The sequence below is a fragment of the Calidris pugnax genome, unplaced genomic scaffold (assembly GCF_001431845.1).
Source record: "Calidris pugnax isolate Ruff unplaced genomic scaffold, ASM143184v1 scaffold25, whole genome shotgun sequence".
In the NCBI taxonomy this organism is placed as follows: domain Eukaryota; kingdom Metazoa; phylum Chordata; class Aves; order Charadriiformes; family Scolopacidae; genus Calidris; species Calidris pugnax.
Genome location: NW_015090805.1, coordinates 4729456 through 4749408, shown reverse-complemented (window position 1 = coordinate 4749408; position 19953 = coordinate 4729456). Strand labels below are relative to the sequence as shown.

The following is a 19953-nucleotide window of genomic DNA, read 5'->3' as shown; positions in this document are numbered from 1 at the left end:
CAGCCCGGTTCCACTCTGATTTTAACCAGCAGGAGACTTGCCATGAATTTCTTTAAATATGGGGCCCCCAAAGGCGTCTTCACTTCATAAGGATGACAGATATTACCAGGCATACTGAATTCAGATGAGGAGGAAGTCTCATTAAGTCAAGGACGGTTGGCACTTTCCAGGTTGTCAGCCAAATGTAGATTTAAGGAGATATTGGAATATTTCCAATATCTGCAGTCACTGGGAGTTTAAAATATGAATGTTTCCTCCCTCCATCGCATGCTCATTCTTGTCTGACACTGAAGGCGAGTATTGGCGGGGAGCTCTGCCACAGGACCCACCATCCCTGTGCTTGAGAGCAGCCAAGGGCCACAGGAACAAATGGATCAAGCCTTGGTTTTACCCCAAAGCTTTTCACTTTTTTTCAGAGGACAAGAAGGGAGCTTGAATAGAAGATGAAAGTGGCCTGAGACTCAAAAGTCCTGAATATTGCAGAGAAAATAATTTTTTCTTTGCAAATGCAGTACTAATGCCCCATCCAGCTCAAGCTGAGCACACCAGAAAGGTTCTTGTGCAAATCAAAATGAAAGGAATTGCCCAAAAATGATTGAAGTTTAATTTTCTTTGGAGTTCTTCAATGGGAAATAGTGAAAGAAATTTCTTTTTGCATGTTTAAATTAGGTTCTTATTAACAAAATGTTTCTCTATGGAAAAAAACCACAAACCCAACCCAACAAACAAAAGCAAATTAATAACTTAATCTTTTTTCAACACATAATTTTCAGTTGTGAGGTTTTTTTTTTTTTCCATTCTGTTAGAAAATATTTCATGAATAAATTTTTTTTTATGGAGGCAAATGGTTGGGTGTTATTTTTTTTGTTTGTTTTGGAGATTTTTCGGTGGTGTCTTTTTTTTTTTTTTTTTTTAAATGCGCTTTATCACCATATTGGTCAAATAGGCAGACTAGATGGGAAATGATTCCTTATCTGAATGACACCTCAGCATGCCTCTGTAGGTCTGTAAGAAGTACATACCTCAGGGATGTCTTCATTTGGCTTCTTCTGTAGGACTTTCCAGAGCTTTAGCACCTGTGCTTGACAGAGCTAAGGATGCAAGTGCAACTTGGTTCATTTTCCAGACACTTAAGTACTTTGCTAACTTAGTGCCCTTATAGCAGTATAATTACGTTAATAATAGTAATGAAACAATTATACATAACTGCATTTTTCTATTTTAAAGCAACTTGAATTGAGCAGAAACGCTTGCATTAGCAGTGCCCACACTGTCACCCGCCAGGGAAATTGCAGGAGGTTCTCAGCCTGCTCATTTTTATGGAGTTTTATTGCTTTCAGACCCCAGGTAAAGCTTCCAGCCAGCACTGAACTATGTGTTTGTGGTAGCACTAATCTGGGATGCTCTGCACCATTATTCTCTTGGTCAGGGCACAAAAAGGTAGCCAAGACACACACAAGGAGGCACTTAGCAAGGTGGCTCCCCGTGTTAAAACCTACTGACTGTAGTATTCAACCATTTATGCTTTGTATAAAACAAGCGATATTACTTCTCACGTAATCAAAATATGCAACAAAGTAATATGAGCTGACAGCTCCCCCGTAAAAAGATTTTTTCCTCTAAAGAAAGCTACATTGATCTTAAACCTGGAACAACTTTTTCCTCTCCTTTCTCCTATTATGGGAAAAGCTGATACTTTTTTTCCCCCCAGTCCTTACATAAGCGACTAATTTCTGTGAGTGCTGCTCCCAAATGGACTAAAGATCCATTCCTAGGGAGTAAGTAAAGTAACATCAACATATTTCTTCTGATCCAAAATATACTGAAGGCAAACGAAAGCCTCCCGGTGGCAGATGACATGAATCAGAATCCCAGGTGAGTTGGAGCACCTGGGACTTGTGCTGTTCTGGCTCTTTGCCCCATGGTACCAAAAAAGCTGTGGGTAAGTGGACTTCCATTTTTTTTCCAAAGCTATGGCCCCTGCTTTCCTCTTTTGCCCAAGGAAGAAGAAGACACTGTTCAGAGTATCGTACAGACATGGCTGTTACACTTAGGGAAAACTAAGTACAGCAGAAGGCAATGGAAGCAGACGTCACAAATAAAGGCAGAAGACCCTTTTATTTCGCATAGACAAAATGCAAAGAGTGTCTCATTAAATTAATATTAAAAAAAACCCAAATCAATCCCCTCCACTGACATCACTCATCCTAATTAACAACAAAAAAAGAACAATCAAGGACCCATTTTCTAATTAAAAAAAAAAAGTGCAAACATGACAAAAGACTTTTTGTTTTCCCAAATCAATGTTCTTATTGAACTCACAAACAGGGTGAATTTTTTTTTGTGATTTTTTTTTTCCCTTTTAAATCTTGTCTGATGGAACTTCCAGTTAAAATGTTTTAGTTAAGTCTCCATGCACTTCGTAGAAAATCAGTAAAAACACAAACGCTTGTGAAGATCAGAAAACTGGACTCTTTTACCCAAAAATTCAGATGTCCAGTCAGATGAAGCTCACACTCAGACAGAAAAAAAGCAAGAGAGTCTTTGCACTGTCTGTCGTTCATATTATTTTTTTTTTGTCAAATATTTTGGCAATCTTCTTCTTTAATTATAAATATTGGAATTCAATAAAAAAAAGGTAGCTTTCATTGGATTTTTTTTTTCAGTGTAAATATTTACAACCACTGTCCAGCCATGCTCTTTTTGTTATACCAGGGTGTAAGATTTTGCGTAGGGATTGTTTCCTTTCAAGTGGCCCCGGGAGTCCAGCAGGGATTCTTGGGAGCTGCTCATTTTTGCTGCCTGTCCTAGCTCAGCTCCTTCTCGCTGAGGTAACGTTGCCACAGCACCAGGTTGCCATGACTGTCCTTCTCTTGTGGAGGATGTCTCCATGGGTATCGGCTCCAGGACGGTGGGGCGCTTCAAGGTTCGGCTTTTCTGCGGCTCCAAGCAGGCTTGCCCCAAACCCAGGTCTCTGCTCGTGCCCTGCACGCCACGGTTCAATAAAAAGTCCATCCTAAGGTAGGGTGGCAGATGCATGAGATCACCTGGGGAGGCAAAAGTGAAAAACAAGTCCTTACTTAACGGTCATGTGCTTTGTTACGCTCACCTGCTGCCTGGGGGAGTCAAGCTGATGGATTTGGCCACCAAAGTGGAGTATCTGTAATCAATCCAGCTGCAGCATTCATAACTGATATATTGCTTACCAGCCATTTACTATGCTATGATCTTACAGTATCAAGGGTCAACAAACTCCTTCTGGGCAGATCCATAACAATTCACTTTTGTTTTCACTATTTCACTATTTGTTTTCATAATAGAATGACTATAATGAGAAGTGCAATGTGTTTTACTGCATTCAGAGCATTAAGAAGATAAACTGAAAAGACTACAAGTTTTTTTCAAAATCCTGAAAGAAAAGGTCTTGGTTTTCATTTGTCAAAACTTGAAAAGTATGGAGGCTGGATAGATTTCCATTTGTTATTTTCCATTTTGAATGAAAACTTTCACAATTACAATTAATGACTCCCAAACTAGAGTGGAATGGTTGAATCATTTAAAATGGATGCATGAGTGTTAGGGCTGTAGTTTTAAAGAGATTTCTGAATAAAGCAGCAAAGTATTCTTGTTCTAGTATAAGAACATTCACCTGCTAGCCATCATCACTGTGCTAATGACTTTCTACCACTGTGGCCATCAATATGCTGCTGGTTTGTGGCACCCTAGCTCTTGCATCAACCTTCCTTTCTGTTCTGCATTGTTGAGGAAATCTCTTATTCATTATTTTCCTTGATTCCTGGGCATTTCTATGTGAACGTGGCAATGGCAGCCTGAGGATTTGCCTTTGCAGATCCTGAGTTCAAACAGGTGCCTTGGACTTGCTGTCTGGAATGAGGCAGGGGTGAGTGGCAGATCCTTCCACATTATCTGTACATGTATTAGATTTGCTAGAGAAATCAGATTGGCTTATTTATTCTAGCCCTGCCTGTTAGGCATTCATCAAGTTGCTTCAAGGAAATGAGAGGCAATCAGGCACATAATAACATTCCCTTCTAAAAATATTTGATGGTGCAACCTCAAGTATATATGAAAAAAAACCACTGTTACAGGTACATTCAGGAAGAGTATTACAGACCTCTGCAGCTATATAGCTTCTTTTTTATGGCTGATATCAAAACCATAGTCTCATCTACAGGTGGGAGGCATCCTGAATGTTTAAAGTAGAAGACTCTTGGCACTACTACACCTGTTTCTACGTGAGCTATTTGTAGCAATAGAAATTAAGGCTGACCTGTGCCAGTGGCATAAACAATAGACTAGGAAAGCACTTCTTTGTAATAAAAGAATGTATAACAATTTTGTTTTCCCTAACCAAGCTAAAAGCTTCCCAGAGATCTAAAGGAAAAACAGGTCCTTTGTTTTCTCATATAAGACACTGCGAATCTTACCTAAAAGACTAACAGCATCTGCTCTATCCGTAATTTTGGGTCACAGAGAATTGCTGAGAAGTTACATTTGGACAGAGTGACTGTTTATTCCTATAGAAATCCCACAGGCACCGTCTGACACCATATGTTTTGTTCTAGTTACATCTCCAACAGAGATGCACGGTACACGGTGCTTAGCCCCCGTCGAGTAAGATGTGCGTATCTCAAGAACAGGCTGACAATGCACCACAGCAACATTTACCTGAGGTTGGAGAGAGGGGAAGGTCTGTTCTCATAATCGTACTGACTGCCACTTGAAAAATGAATTGTGGTAACATTAATTGGTTTTACTCATTTACCTTATTTTTCTACAGTACCTTTCACGCCAAACACGTTCGGCGTATGAGACCTATTTCAGCTGAGACAGCAATGTACCTGCTGCCGGGATAAAGTACATCAGGCACATGAACCAGGAGGCACAGGCAGGGGCCGACTCACTCCACTTAACTATGGGCATCAGCCTGAGCTGCCCACGGCCACGGCCCTGCAGCCCAACAGCTTCACTGCCCCCTTGGCACCCAGACCTCCATCCTCTGGCCACCACACTGCACCCCAGTCATTTTGCCTCTGGGTTTTCTTTTGGACTGAGCCCTTTCAAAACCCATTTGTGGGGGCAGTTTGCTCCAAAGACCGTTCCCTGCGGGTTGCAGGGAGGAGAAAACCTGGATGGGGAACGCTTGCATCACTTACTCCCTATGGCTGTATCTTTTGCAACATTGCAGGATCCTGAATAAGAAGCCCTATTGCTACCCACTCCTCCCCCGTGGGAAGTGAGACAAACACCTCCAGAGAGTGGGAGTGGGTGGTGCTGCCCTTGCATACCCATGTCTGCTAATGAAAACCCGCTAATGAAGGTAGTGAGGGCCTTTGTTTGGCTGCCCCAGGCATGGGTTATCTGTGCTGGGACCCGGTGAAGGCAGGCAGAAATGCACACCTCCGAGCTGGCAATAGTTTCAGTAGGCTGGAAAACTTTGTGACTAATTAAAATACCAAAGTAGTATCTTCACTTCTTGTCAGGGATCTTTAGAAGCTGCCAGGGTCAGAAAGAGGAGTTTCTCTCATACTCCCATGCAACATAGCGGTCTCTCAGCCCTGGCAGAAGACGACCAATTTTCTGTGCTAAACCCCCAACCATATTTCCTGCAACAATGGGCCTTTTCCCAAAGAAGTCTGTTACCCTGACACTGGCCATGACGGGCTGCTGCCAGGCAGCACAACGCCCACTGCTTTATTAAGACCAGCCAGGTCCTTTCCCTCGTGCTGCTTTGTTTTCTGTTTTACAGTCAGCTTTCTGAGAAGGAGCTGGTGTGGAGCAGGAGCTGGAGCATGGCTCATTGGCAGTCCCCCTCCACAGTTTCCTCAGAGAGATTCTTCTGTATCTCAACATATTGCTACTTCTTGAGAGCGATGGATGTGCACGGACTATAAAAAAGATGAGTCTTGAACCTTACAGTGATGAAGGTTGGTTTTCAAGCTGCTGTCTAGACATTTCTCATGTGTATTTAACAGCTTCAGGCTATGTAAAAAAGACCTTTTTTTCCTCCCTAAATCTACATAAGCAAGCATAGTCAATAATCTGTGCAAACAACATGCAGTCATTTTACTGTAATTTTCTAAATGTCTGGGGGTGAAGTTCCAACAGTATTGCAGTAATGAGAAACCAGAGAGTGTAACTTGTTCTCCAAAGCCGGATACGCAACGCACAATCTCTTACAGCTTACACTGAGAACTTGTTATTTGATATGATGTTCACATTTTCCTGTCATAAAAAGTGTGACTACTCCTTCTTATCTACAAGAAGCATCCTTCCCTGCAACTGCTTATAAAACAAAGAAGATTATTAAAATAACTGGAAATGAAAAATTTTGGGAACATAACTTCCTTTTTTTCATTGCTGGGATTGAAAAGGTCTCACAGAATGAAAAAAGTCTTTGATTTATAAGAACTAATGTCTTTGAAATATAACTACAGGGGTTCACTTTTGCCATTCCTGTATCAATTCTGAAGGCACTTTTGAAAAGTCTAAAAGCCTCTTGCCATATCCATGGAGTTACTCGGTAAGACTCTGGTTCTCATCCTTCTGGACACAAGAGCGTAGACATTTTTTGCTTTCTTGCTATTCCGCTGAATGGTAACTTTTCCAGGCAAAGCATTACAAAGTTTCAGGATGGTTCATTGCCTTTGATGCTCTAATTACCTCTTTTCAGCTGTGTGTGTGCCTTATTAGTAATGAAAGCAAACCTTTCAAGTGCATGAGCACTGCAAATGAGCATGTTTAATAATTCATGCATTTTGGCTTAATTAGTACAAAAGACACTCTAAAATTATAGTTTTCTGATGCATTTTTAAAAAAGGGAAAATTCCTGTATTTAGAAACACTGAGTTTGTGCACAAATAATAAACATCCAGTAAAATCCGAATGCGGCAATTTAAGGCAGAGCTACCTGTCTGTCTTTTTTTCTGGGTGGCCAACCCTCTAATGAATTATTTAGTATAATACATTTAGAGAAAATGTTACCTTCAATAAATATTTGTAAACAAATGCTAAAAGTCACTTACTATGATATTTACCACAAGCAACACATTCTACGAAGAAGTGAGTATTTTCTGAGTTAATGCGGCACTGGGCAAAAATTATTTACCCTAATTTCAGTACAACTACACAGCTATAAAATGTTTTGCAAAAACAATACACGCTTTTATCTGTCTCCTGGAGGTCAGCTCCAGGTATGAGAAGGATTGGGATGAATTTGACAGGCTACATGGAAGGAAAAATGTCACTGCTCAACTTTTTGGGAATTTTATTCAGGATACATATCTTGCTTGCAGAATTAACCGAAGCTGAGATTCACTCCTTTCTCCCCAGAGATTTCATAGAATCATAGAATCATAGAATCATTGAGGTTGGAAGAGACCCTTGGGATCATCGAGTCCAACCATCTACCCTACTCTACAAAGTCCTCCCCTACACCATATCCCTCAGTGCCGCATCTAAACGTCCCTTAAACACATCCAGGGACGGTGACTCAACCACCTCCCTGGGCAGCCTGTTCCAATGCCCGACCACTCTCTCTGTGAAGAATTCCTTCCTAATGTTCAATCTAAACCTACCCTGTTGGAGCTTGAAGCTGTTCCCTCTCGTTCTATTGTTAATTACCTGTGAGAAGAGACCAGCCCCAACCTCTCTACAGTGTCCTTTCAAGTAGTTGTAGAGAGTGATGAGGTCTCCCCTCAGCCTCCTCTTCCTCGTACTGAACAGCCCCAGCTCCTTCAGCCGCTCTTCGTATGATTTGTTTTCCAGCCCCCTCACCAGCTTCGTTGCCCTCCTCTGCACTCGCTCCAGCACCTCGATATCTCTCTTGTATTGAGGTGCCCAAAACTGGACACAATACTCGAGGTGTGGCCTCACCAGTGCCGAGTACAGGGGCATAATCACCTCCCTACTTCTGCTGGTCACACTATTCTTTACCTTATGCCTCTTTCATATACCAGAGAGCTTACATGTATTTTAGCTCTCATCTGCTCCAGAAAAATCTAAGGATTTTTGCTGTTATTCAATACAAAGATCATCACAAACTGCAAAAAAAAATGCTCTTACCAAGTTGTCACATGACAGGTATATGCATTTTCTCATGAATCATAACTTCAAGGAAAGAAAAAGCAATTTGTCTTCACAATGCTCCAACACAGATACTCTTAGTGACGATGACTGCCTGACGATTTTCAAGTTTTGGTTGCTATGTGAAGGAAATTCCATGCTATTTGAAAGATTATTTTAGAAAAGTTTATAAAGTAGGACTGGTGACTATGACAGAACATTTTATTTAACAGAGATAAGAATAAGGCTGGGTGAATAGTGCATTCACACAGCCTACTTCAATAGGTGAGCATGTAAAAAAGATCTCTCTGGCATGATCTCAGGGGATCAGAGATCAAGCCAGAACGGAATCCTTACAGCTCTGTTAGCATGGGTAAGATGTCCTGCTGACGGAGTTATGTTGATTTGGGACCCAAGTACACAGCTCTTCATGACCTTATGCAGTGCTGGGGGGTGAACAAGTGCTGGCAAAGATGGAATGACACTGGGTTAGGCATCTCCTGGCTTGTTCTGAGTTTGGAAGGGGAAGCACTGATGTCATATTATGTTTTCCTTTGAAAGGAAGCAAGGGAGACAGAGCTGCTGACAGAGACCTTTAAGTTCAGTCTTATGCTGCTTAAAAAGTTTAGTGGGGTTTTCCAGCTCACTAGGACAGCAAATAAATCAGTGAAGCCTTTGTTGATACTCACAGGCTGGTTTTTTTAGGAAAAAGACTACCTATAGGAAAAACTTATATTAGAAATGAGGAAAGGGTGGAGGGTCTCCAAAGCCAAGGTGAGAGGTTTGATGAAAAAAAGAGTACAAGTGACGTTCAGAGGTCTTTGTCACTTCAAAAATGGCACACCATTAAAAGCTAGCAGGCAAAGCTTTCTTAGGCAGCGCAGCTTGATCTGAAGGCAGACAGATAGCAGCACTAACACTTCTTACAGCTGCTGCTATCAGTGTTTGAAACCAGATGGTGCCCCCTCGCTGCCCAGCTTCTGCCCGTGTATCCTGCAGGTACCCACAGACTGAACCCGCAGAACAGTTCTGCACCACGTTACCACCATTCCCACGCCAACCAGCTGAGAGTCAGACCTGCAAGGCTCACAACACACTTCCACATCTGGTATAAAGACACTTAATGAGTAATAAAGCATCTCAAACTCTTTGATCCTGTGTCTAGTGCAGCCAGGCAGAGTGAAGAGTTTGACACCGGGTCTCCCTCCTGCCTCATTAGCTGGGAAAAGTGTCCAGCTACAAAGGGAAACCAGGGCACCCTTCTCAGACCTAGAGTCATTCCTGCCCCAAAGTGGGGAGGTGGATGGGTGCAGGGAGCAGCTGCTCGCAGCACCAAGCTGAGCCTCGTGGTGCCTGCCTTCACTCAGCACCCAGCTGAAGGGGCAGGTGGATACTTGTTGGAAGCTTGGAGGACAATGAAATTAAGACAACCAAAGCAGTAAGCAGGCTTTAACTTAAGCCCGTGTTTGGTTTGGGTTTTTTTTTTTCAAGGATCTGTTCAGTGTGGAACTGTCTTCCAAAAGCTCTTTGTTTAATAATTATTATTTTCTTATAAATGTTGCAGAAAAATGCCACAACTGAACAATAAAAACTTTCTGAAGGATGCTTTGAACAACAGGGCTCCACTCTCTAGAGCCAGTATTGATCAGTAGAGGAAATGGAGGTGAAATTTCCCCATGGAGATTACTGGCTGCTTGAATGAACTGGAACCTCAGCTTGCTCTCAGTCAACAGCAGCACACCATTAGTAAGTTCAGGAGCTCACAGACTCCTCCTGAACCCACGTTTTCAATAAAAAAATTGGATTTAATAATTCTGCAGCCCTCTAAGGCGATCAAGAATAAAAGGCAAAAGGTCCGAGCACTCCCTTAGATTACAGGTTTAGTGAGCAGCCAAGCGGCAGCAGGGGAGAGGAAGGCAAGAGGCAGCAGGACACAGCTGTCTTGTTAGAGAAGAAGCTGCTGTGAGAGCAGGCAGGCAGGTGGGCTGACGTTCCTCCCTTCTTCAGAGTAGCTTCTACATCTGCTCAGCTCCCCAAGACAAATGATTGATGTGCTCGATGTTTGGGGGACACTTTTAAACTGACTGAATGCATAATGTTGAACAAGGCCAGCAAGGTGGGTCTGGGGGCATTTCAGCTGCCCACCAGGTCCCCTTTGCCGCAGGGGCAATCAGCACAGCTCTGCCCTTTGTGGCTTTGTCACTTGTGCCATTACCTCTTTTGGGCTTTCGGGTGTTTCGGCAGATGACATCAAATCACATCTTTGTGCTGTTTAGGTTTGTGATGGCAGAGACAGGACACAGATAAAACACCTTAAAAAATACGCCATTGCTAGGTGGAGAAATCAGAATTCCTTATCACCCCCGCAAGGCTGTACTTTAAATTGGCAAGTTTCATTTTTCTTTCTACATGAAAACTGCAGCCCGATATATAACTTGAAGATCTATAACACTTAGTTATATGTTGCATGCAGCAGTCTGCTAAAACTGGCATTTTTATAAAAGTATTAAAAATACCAGCTACGTTTCACACAACAAAATAAAACCAACAGTTTCTCTTGACTACAATCATTGGAGTTATCTTTCAAGAAACACCAGTAAAACTGTAGTTCAGCAGTCAGATTTGCTACTGGTATAAATCTGAGGAGCTATATTGATTTCAGCAAGACTACAAATTGATTTATACTTACTGGAGATTAGATTTAAATGGTGGAAAATGTGGATTCCAACTAATGTGGATTTTTTTTTTTAAAGAACATTCATTTTATTATTTAGATTTAAGCCTTCTAATTCCAAGAAAAAATCCTTAATCAATGTGTCTTAAAGTAAAAGTTTATAAACTGCTATAGTTTAACTGAGATCATACATCTGTACTCCATCAAGGCAGCACACTGTGCCTAACTGTATGCCAGGAGACTTGATTATCAAATTGTTGCCTACTTCTGGAAAGTCAATGAAACAGGAATTGAAGCACATTTTTGGTTTGTATTTCTCAAGCAGAACTTTGGTCTTTCATACAGTGCTGCACTTTTAAAAGACCTGCCAGATGCTTTGTACCTTTCAGAAGTAACTTTAAGGAGAACTGACATGTTTTTAAGGGCCTTTTTGCTGCTGAGCTGGCAGTGCAAGAAAGGAAAAACTGATTAACTCCAGAAGCCAGATAGTTTTACACCCTATGGAGATGCCATGTGGATGTTCAGCCTCACAGGGCCAGTGCACCTGCAGAACTGAAGCCTTCCTGTTTCGATTTAATGCAATGCCTAAGTTATAAAAACTTGTAAAAGGGACCTCACCATGTTAAATCAATATGCACTCCAAAACTGAAGTCAGAAAAACTGTCAATAAATAATGAAATGATGATAGAAATGTAAAGTATGGGAGCTCTCGCCTTCCGTCTTCACCTTGTCACGCAAGCTGCTTCATGCATTTTTAAGGATGCTCTGAGACAGGGCTTTCCTGCCCACTGTCTGAGCTAAGAAAGCTGTGCTGAAGCCCTCTGTCAGGTGTCTCTAGTTAGCAGAGCTGGAGTTTTAAGACTCGTTTGCTGATCCTGGGTGCAGTGAACGGAAACTGTTAAATTATACATCACTTCAGTTGAGGGTTAAATCGATCATGGCTCCATGGAAACCGGCATCCTTCAGGGGTTTATTCCTGGGATGTCTTGGGAGCCCAGACTCAGCACAGAGGCTGGAGATGTGAGGAGTTCAAACCATACTTACGGTTCACTGAAATTGGTGGGAGCCACTCTCTTGACCTCAACAGGCTCTGCACCATCCCCATGAACTCACAGCTAAACCCGACCGTGCCAAGGCGATGGGTAAGCATAAAGCTCTACTAACAGCTATGGGCAGCTCAGGCTACAAGAAGGAAGCCAGTATCAGCGCTGCCTTGCTGCTCTGCTGAAGATATATTCATGGATGAGTTACTGTAACTCGACCTCCACAGGTCCATCCGTTTGAATCCCCTGAGTGATGCTGACGAAGCGCACCATTGCATTTTTGTTAGTTAATCCACTGGGACCAGAAGATTGGCTCTCACATTTAAATTAAGGATGCTGGCACGAAAAGGTGAACAATACTGAAATACATCCACATGTACATATAGCCGTGCTTTAAAGGCCAATGTAAAAAGAAGCTCTTGTATGGATGTTAAAGACTATCACTACAGTCAGATTAAGAATGCACTGTTAAAACAAATGTTTGTTTCTGTAGTGATGCCAGTTGCCACTTTGCTTTCAAAAAATAGCACAAGCATGGCTTTTCTTGCAAGTCAGATTTGGCTTACATCTTCAGGTGCCTATAGATCTCAAATTACCATTTCAGGTCCTGTGGCACAGGGGAACTTAGCAGAGTCTGCTGTGTGTGAAGTCAATTAAAGTAGTAACACCTGCAAAATGATCACAAGGACCTTAAAGCGAGGCTAGGTCAGTTCTTGGCTGCTTAGAAACAAATGCTTCTGGCTACCTTGGGCTGCCTAAAAGGCCCCACAATAATCACACACTATGTCTCGACACTATCCAGTGAAAAGTTTTGACATTTTCAAAATTAAAATGGCATGAGCAGGCCAAATCTATTTTTGTAGAAGTCAGGTCTAAAATATGGACTCTTAACAGAACTGCTCCAAAAATCTATTATTTTAATTGAAGTCGACACAGCATATTTGGCTTGATTTGGAACATTTCCTGGAAGTTTTAGAAATTTAGCATTGCAGTGATGACTGTAAGAACATGAAAGGAGCTGAAAGTTTACTGATAAATGTAATCCTTGCTTCAGGCACAAAACTCCTCACTAGCCGGGGTTGAAACTGATGCCTCCAAACCTACAGAAAACATGGGTAAATTATTTTAATAGTTGCAGCTGATGAAAAAAAGACCATGAAGAAAATAATCAGGTTTAGAAAAAATAAATTAAATTTCAATTTTTAAAAACCTCACTTTTAATAAAATAGAATTTTTTGGTAATAAAAATATAGGAAATGGGCACTCTTGAAAGGGGTAATCCCTTAACATGCAATTTTTAATCTAGAAGATAGCAAAAAATCTCCAATAGTATTGCATGTGAGTACAGTTTGGAATACCGCATTTTTCTAAAGTCAAAGATAATTTTCAAATCAACATAAGAAACAAATTAGATAGCAATAGGAAAAGAAAATTGTGTTGCTACAAACTCCTAGTACAGTCCTTGAGGAACTAGTACCAGTTATTTTTCTCCTTTAATAAAATAAAATCAATCTATCTATCTTCCTAACACCAGTATCACTGTTTCATAGATGACAGTTGTAAAAATTACTTTTCTCATCAATGAATTGAATTTAGCTTTCAAACATCTTGTACCTACCTAAAATGGAATTTTCACAATACAATTGCACAGAAACAGCTGCCCTATTTAAACTCATGATTCACACCACTATAGTTTTCCTTTCTGATCCCATAACATTTTAGCTTCTGATCTGAACCTGTTTCTATTGTACATTTTTATTGTACTGGCAGGGTTAAAAGAGCTTGCAGTGTGAAACTTTCTCTCTGTAAATCCACCAGAAAAATAATGCAAGACAATGATTTCAAGTACGCAGTCACATCAAAGTAAATGCAGGATTAATGGTTTTCATCCCTGCAGAACGTTCAGCTTTTCTCAGAAGGAGAAAAAGCTCCTGATACTCTACAGAAATAAAACCTGAGACAGGATAAAGACAATTTCCTCTCATCACCAATGTGCCATTTCTATGATAAGAAGCAAACGGCACAGTCGGTCTACTTGGGACATGTTCCTAGTTTTCCAACAGACCAATAGAAAATAAAAAGAATGTGTTCCAGGCACAGGAGAATTTAATATGAAAACATCAGTGATGCTCATCTAGGGAAATAATTTCAGAATATGTCATATATGTGTTAAGTAAGTATACTCAAAAGTAAGTTAACATACAAGTTAAGAGTATTTTCTACAGTTAAAAACATATGCAATAAGTTACTTTCCTCCCTTAAACTGTCCTGCCTACCTTCCTGTTTTCCCACTGGCTTATTTTGATTTGTCTCCTTATGTATTTTTCTCAGAACTGGACCTTGGTCACCAATTGTGAAGTCAGGATGATGATTTCTTCGTTGTATATATACACTATGTAAGTTGTGTGCATATACATATATACACATATATATGTATATATGTGTATAAATATATATATGATATAAATGATATAAATATATATGTATATGCATATACATATATATGTATATATGCATATACATATATATTTATATCTATATACCATACTGTATTTGAAACCAGACAGTACAAGTGTGTAACTAAAAAAGAAAACAATCCATATGTTATCCTGTTCTTACTTTGCTGCAGGATTTCTGAACAAAAAAGGTCTAATGTAGACCCCCTCATATCCTCAAGAAATTCAGTTTTGGATCTGAAAACGGTGGAACTGTACAATTTTATTTTCAGTCAATGCAGAATAATATAATAGGCATGGGAAAAGGAGGCAAAAGGTGAGCTGGAGGCCCTTAGTCAAGTGTCCCAGCCATTACTGAATCCCCAGTGGCCAAATCCATATTGGATTCAGTTACTGCTGCAGCTTAGAGAGCACTGTCAGCAACTTTTCAACAGAAAGCAAGTCTCTAAATAGACCCCATCACTATGTCACACTTGTCTGCATCGGGTAGAAAAGGGAAATAGCTCCTTCACCCTTGATCAGTGGAAAAGAGTTCACATCTTTTTATCTCAGGTTACAGGGCTGACATTGGAAATATACTGTGCTTTCCATTACTGTGTGCTTCATATTTTCCTTATTGTGCTAAGCAGCTTATTTTTAGCCGTAGTGACTGAATACTGGAAAAGAAGATTTGTTTCTTGACTTGGGTGTTTAAAGCAACATTTACGCGCTCCAGGTGATGTCCAGCCTCTATTTTAAGAGACTCTTGCAAACAACTATCTAATAAAGTGTTTGCATTCTGCGGCTTAAGGCTTGTCTACAAGCTAAGACTTTACCGTTCAAGTCTGCAGGATTAGTCAAAGCAGCAAGAAATTTGTAAATTGGGTCAAGAATCCTAATTAAGACATCTTAAATACTAAAAGAACTTGATCATTCAGCAACGCCGGAGAGGTTAGACCAGTGTTCACACATTTTCCAGTAAATTTGCAGGAGACTGCTGCTTGACTTAGGTGGCCAACTGTAAAACACCCAGACCAAAGAAGCGTCCCAACTTGCTTGCGGAGAGCTTGGCTGAGCTGTCCTCTGGATGCTGGCCAGATCTCCTCCTCTGGGATGGAGAGGCTGAGCAGGAGGGCTGGCAGACAGAGGATGGAGATCTGGCCTCGCGCATCAACCAACAGCACAAGGACAGCAGGAGGAAAATACTTCCAGTGGAGCTGGGGCTTAGCAAACTGGTGCTTCTGCTTTGTGCAGGGGTAAGGACCCAGGAAAGCACTCGGATTCCCTGTGGAGGAATGGGGTGTTCTTGCCATCTTCATGGCTGTGAAATCAGTCCCTGAAAGATTTTTTTTTTTTTTTTTTTTTCCGAGTCTGCCTAGCTGTAACTGCCTTTTTTCCCCACCCACATGCAGGTTTCTTTCCAAACTGGTTCCTTTCATCAGCTGAAAGTTTGTAGAGGAGATTCAGAGATATAAAAAACTGTGATGCTTTAAACGGATTTCAAAATGTCCTAGTCTGATATACCCTGTGAATGGTATCTTTTCTCTGCAAGTCTGTCTGAGATGCTGTTAGCCCTTCAGGGGTTATATATTAATGTGATCTCCAAAGAGGCAAGGAATGGAGATTGTCAAATGAGCTTGCACTTGTTTTGTGACATCAGGTAGACAAGTTTCTGCCTGGTCCAAGTCAAGCTCACCCTTGAGGATAATGTCATGTATTTGAAGAGGTTCTTTTTAGTGCTGATTAGCATCAGAGAAAAATATAATCCAGGGCTCTGAGTTTTTCAGTACCCCTGTGAAAGGGTTTTTTTTCTGCAAATAGTAAGACACCTGCCAAAAACTTTTTACGTATTTCCCGTTCAAGCACTGGTCAGATATTATTTCTTCCAAGCATGAATTCTATCGCCAAAGGATGCAAATAAGTGGTCTTTCCACAAAAAAAAGACATAAATAGCACTTGGGAAGCACAGAAATATCAAAATGTTTCCCAGTTAATAGCTGTTCTGTTCTCAAGCACAGTAATTTAAGAGTACAGATTGGAAAAAACCCAAGAGGCTTCTTGGCTGAGGCTATTATTGAGATTTAAAATTATAATAATGGGAATCTATTTTTAATAAACTGCTGCTGCAATGTTTGTTGCAGTTAAGAATAATTGTTATGATAACTCAATTTGTGGTTAATATTTTTTAAAACAGAAAAGAGAAACATTATTATAAAACTTTTTCAACCTCTACAATTATCTTCCACTTTTTTACATTGCAGACTCTTTAATGGCACAGTGGGAGGTAGGAAAAGAGTATATTTATTTCCAGTTTTTGTCCACCTAGATTCTGAATGGAAGATTTGAATGACAACTGTAGAGGATGAAGGACTGACTCATCTGTCAGCCTCCCAGGTAAACTTTGGGTAACAATTGTGGAAATTTCTGAATATAAATAGGAAAAAATGCCCCACTTTTGATCTGGAAGGACCCTGTATACCATTGAGATGATTTCCCAGTATGTCTATTCCTTGAGGACCTGAACTTGCTAACCAAACTTCTAGTTAGTGGCAACTGTGGGGTGGAGGACAATAATCATAATCCCAAACTTCTGAGAGTTTTGATGCCAAGAAAGATGAAATGCTAGCAATGCACTGACAAAATTTTTATACTATGAAGGACATTAACACTGCACAGAGGCTAGGAATTGAAGACCCACTTTTCTAAAGAATGTGATTTGTCCCATGTGTTTAAAATGCTGCTGTACTAACTCTACCGCTACAATGTTCTCCTTTAATGTGCCTCCTGGGACACATGCATATTCTGATGGCTTACTAAGAAATGTCACCATCTGCAGTGGGTCAGCTTCAAGGCCTGGGCAGATTAGGTCTGCCAGCTCTATGAAGTCCACAAAAACCCATGTGCAGGTCTGCATCCACTCTTTCACTTTTTGGAACCTATGTAAAAGCTGCTGTTAAGCAGCAATTTCAGTTTGCTTCATGGCTTATAAATGTGTTATTATAAAAGGAAAAATAATGATGTTATTGCAGATACTGAAGCAAAACCTGCAAGTAATTTCATCTTTTTCCAAAAATCTGTATGTGGAGTCACAAGGATCAGAACGCAGAGATCCATAAGACATGCTATCAAAACACTGAATGTGAGAATTAATTAAAAAAATTCTACTTTCCCGTTCCATTTCCTGCAGATATGACTTTTGAAAAGTTCAAAAAAAATGTAGCTCCTAAAATATTTTTTTACTGAAGAATATTTAATAATATTTTTTCCATATACTTGAAAATTTTGGCCTGGTATCAAGACAATGATACAGAAAACTTCTACAGCTGCTTGTACAGACAACTAGAAGTAGCCTCATGCTTAAGAAAGCTGATTGATATTCAAGGATCGCCTCCTCCAAGCTCAATGAGCAGAAACTCCGGCAAAAATGCCAGGAGGCCTGCATGGATGAACAAGGAGGTCCTGGCAAAACTCAAACACAGAAAAGGAGTACACAGATGGCGAAAGCAGGCACAGGTAACCTGGAGGGAATACAGAGACATTGTCCAAGCATGCAAAAATGTGGTTAGCAAAGTCAAAGCCCAACTGGAGTTGAATCTGCTCCGGGGATGTCAAAGACAAAAAGAAAAACTGATAGAAGTATGTAGGTGACAAAAGGAAAGCCAGGGAAAATGTGGCTCTGCTGCTGAAAGGAGCAGGGAACCTAGTGCCACAGGACATGGAAAAGGTTAAGGTACTGAAAGCCTTATTTGCCTCAGTCTTTACTAGCAAGACCAGCCTTCAGGAATCCCAGGTCCAAGAGATTAGTGGAAGAGTCTGGAGAAAAAAACTTACCCTTGGTGGACAAGGATCTGGCCAGGGAATACTTAAGCAAATTGGACATATCTAAACTCATGGGCCTTGATGTGATGCACCTACAAGTACTGAGGGAACTGGCAAATGTCATTCTGAGGCCACTCTCAATAAGCTTTGATTGATCATGGTGGTTGGGAGAAATGCCTGAAGACTGGAAGGAAGCAGATGTCACTCTTGTCTTCAAGAAGGAAAAGAAGAAGGACCCAAGAACCCACAGGCCACTCAGCCTCATCTCCATTTGTGGGAAAGTGATGGAGCAGCTAATCTTGGAAACCATTTTCAGGCACAGGAAGAAAAAGAAGGTGATCGGGAGTAGTCAGCAAGGATTCACCAAGGAGGAGTCATGCTTGACCAACCTGATAGCCTTCTATGATTAAAAAAGTGGCCTGGTACATGAGTGAAAGTCAGTGGATATTGTTTACCTTAACTTCAGTAAAGCTCTTGACACAGTTTCTTGTAAGATCTTCATCAGGATGATGAATTATGGCCTGGATGAGCAGACAGGGAAGTGAACTGAAAACTGTCTAAACAAGCCAGGTCTAGGGGATGGTGATCAGTGGAACAAAGTCTACTTGGAGGCCAGTAACTAGTGATGTAGCCCAGGGGTAAACACTGGGTCCAATCCTGTTCAATGCGTTCACTAACAATCTGGCTGGTGGGGCAGAGCATACCCTCAGCAAGTTTACTGATGGCAAAAAAATGGGAGCAGTGGCTGACATAACCCCGTGCACCAGTACATGTAGGGGGCCACCCAGCTTGAAAGCAGCTTCGCAGAAAAGGCACTGAGTGTTCTGGTGGACATCAAGTTGAACACAAATCAGCAACATGCCATTATGACAAAGAAGGCCAGCTGTACCTGGGTTTCAATAGGAGTGTTGCCAGCAGGTCAAGGGAGGTGATGCTTCCCTCAGCATTGGTGAGGCCACACACAGAGTGCTGCGTCCAGCTCTGGGCTCACCAGCACAAGAGAGATGTGGAGCTACTGGAGAGACTCCAGCTAAGGGCCACCAAGATGATTAAGGGACCGGAGCATCTCTCCTATGAGGAAAGGCTGAGAGATCTGTTCAGCCCGGACAAGAGAAGGCTCAGAGCTGGAACTCATCAATGTATACAAATACCTGAAGGGAGGGTGCAGAGATGACGGAGCCAGACTCTTCTCAGTGGTGACCAGTGACAGGACCAGAAGCAATGGGCACAAACTGAAACTCAGGAGGCTCTGTCTGAACATTACGAAACATTTCTTTACTGTGAGGGTGACTTAGGACAGGCACCCAGAGAGGTTGTGGAGCTTCCATCCTTGGCGATACTCAAAACCCAACTGGACACTGTCCTGGACAACCTACCATACTGTGCTTGAGTAGTGGGGTTAGACCAGATGACCTCCTGAGGTCCCTTTGAACCTCAACCATTCTGTGATTCTGTGATGCAATAACTTCAGCTGAAATGTAGAGATGTATACTACAGTGCACTACATTTGACAGTCTGACTTATAAAAGAATAACCATGCCAAATATCCAGATTATTCTGAAGTCCCAGTGCATGTCTCAGATTCAGTATGCCAAAATCATTTTCCTTATTTACTATTTATTGTGACATTAGGTATGATTGCTCTATTTTTCATTATAAAATTATTGTTATTGTTTCATGGCAAAATCCTTGCATTTTTAGCTCCCATGTCTGACCTGACTTCATGAAACTGATTCTTATTTCTGTAAATTAAATGTCAGGAAATAGGTGCGGAAGTTCAGAAGTCAGAAGAAGTTTTGACTGCTGATCTGAGTGTATATCTGCATCACCAGCTGACTGCAAGGGAAAAGGTCTATTAGAAGACACAGCGGGCTTAGAATACAAGGCAATCAACTAT

General features: G+C 41.2%; 1 protein-coding gene across 2 annotated transcripts in view; it reads right to left on the bottom strand.

Annotated features, from left to right (window-relative positions):
• Nucleotides 1-2092: 2092 nt before the first annotated feature.
• DSCAM (Down syndrome cell adhesion molecule) overlaps nt 2093-19953 on the bottom strand; it is a 484086-nt gene continuing 466225 nt past the window's right edge. Inside the window, exon 34 of one of the 2 annotated variants that reach the window (XM_014938224.1) lies at nt 2093-3047. In XM_014938224.1, the coding sequence (XP_014793710.1) occupies nt 2707-3047 (341 nt within the window). In that variant the 3' untranslated portion in view covers nt 2093-2706. The remainder of the gene's footprint in view (nt 3048-19953) is intronic. The other variant, XM_014938225.1, reaches the window with a different exon arrangement.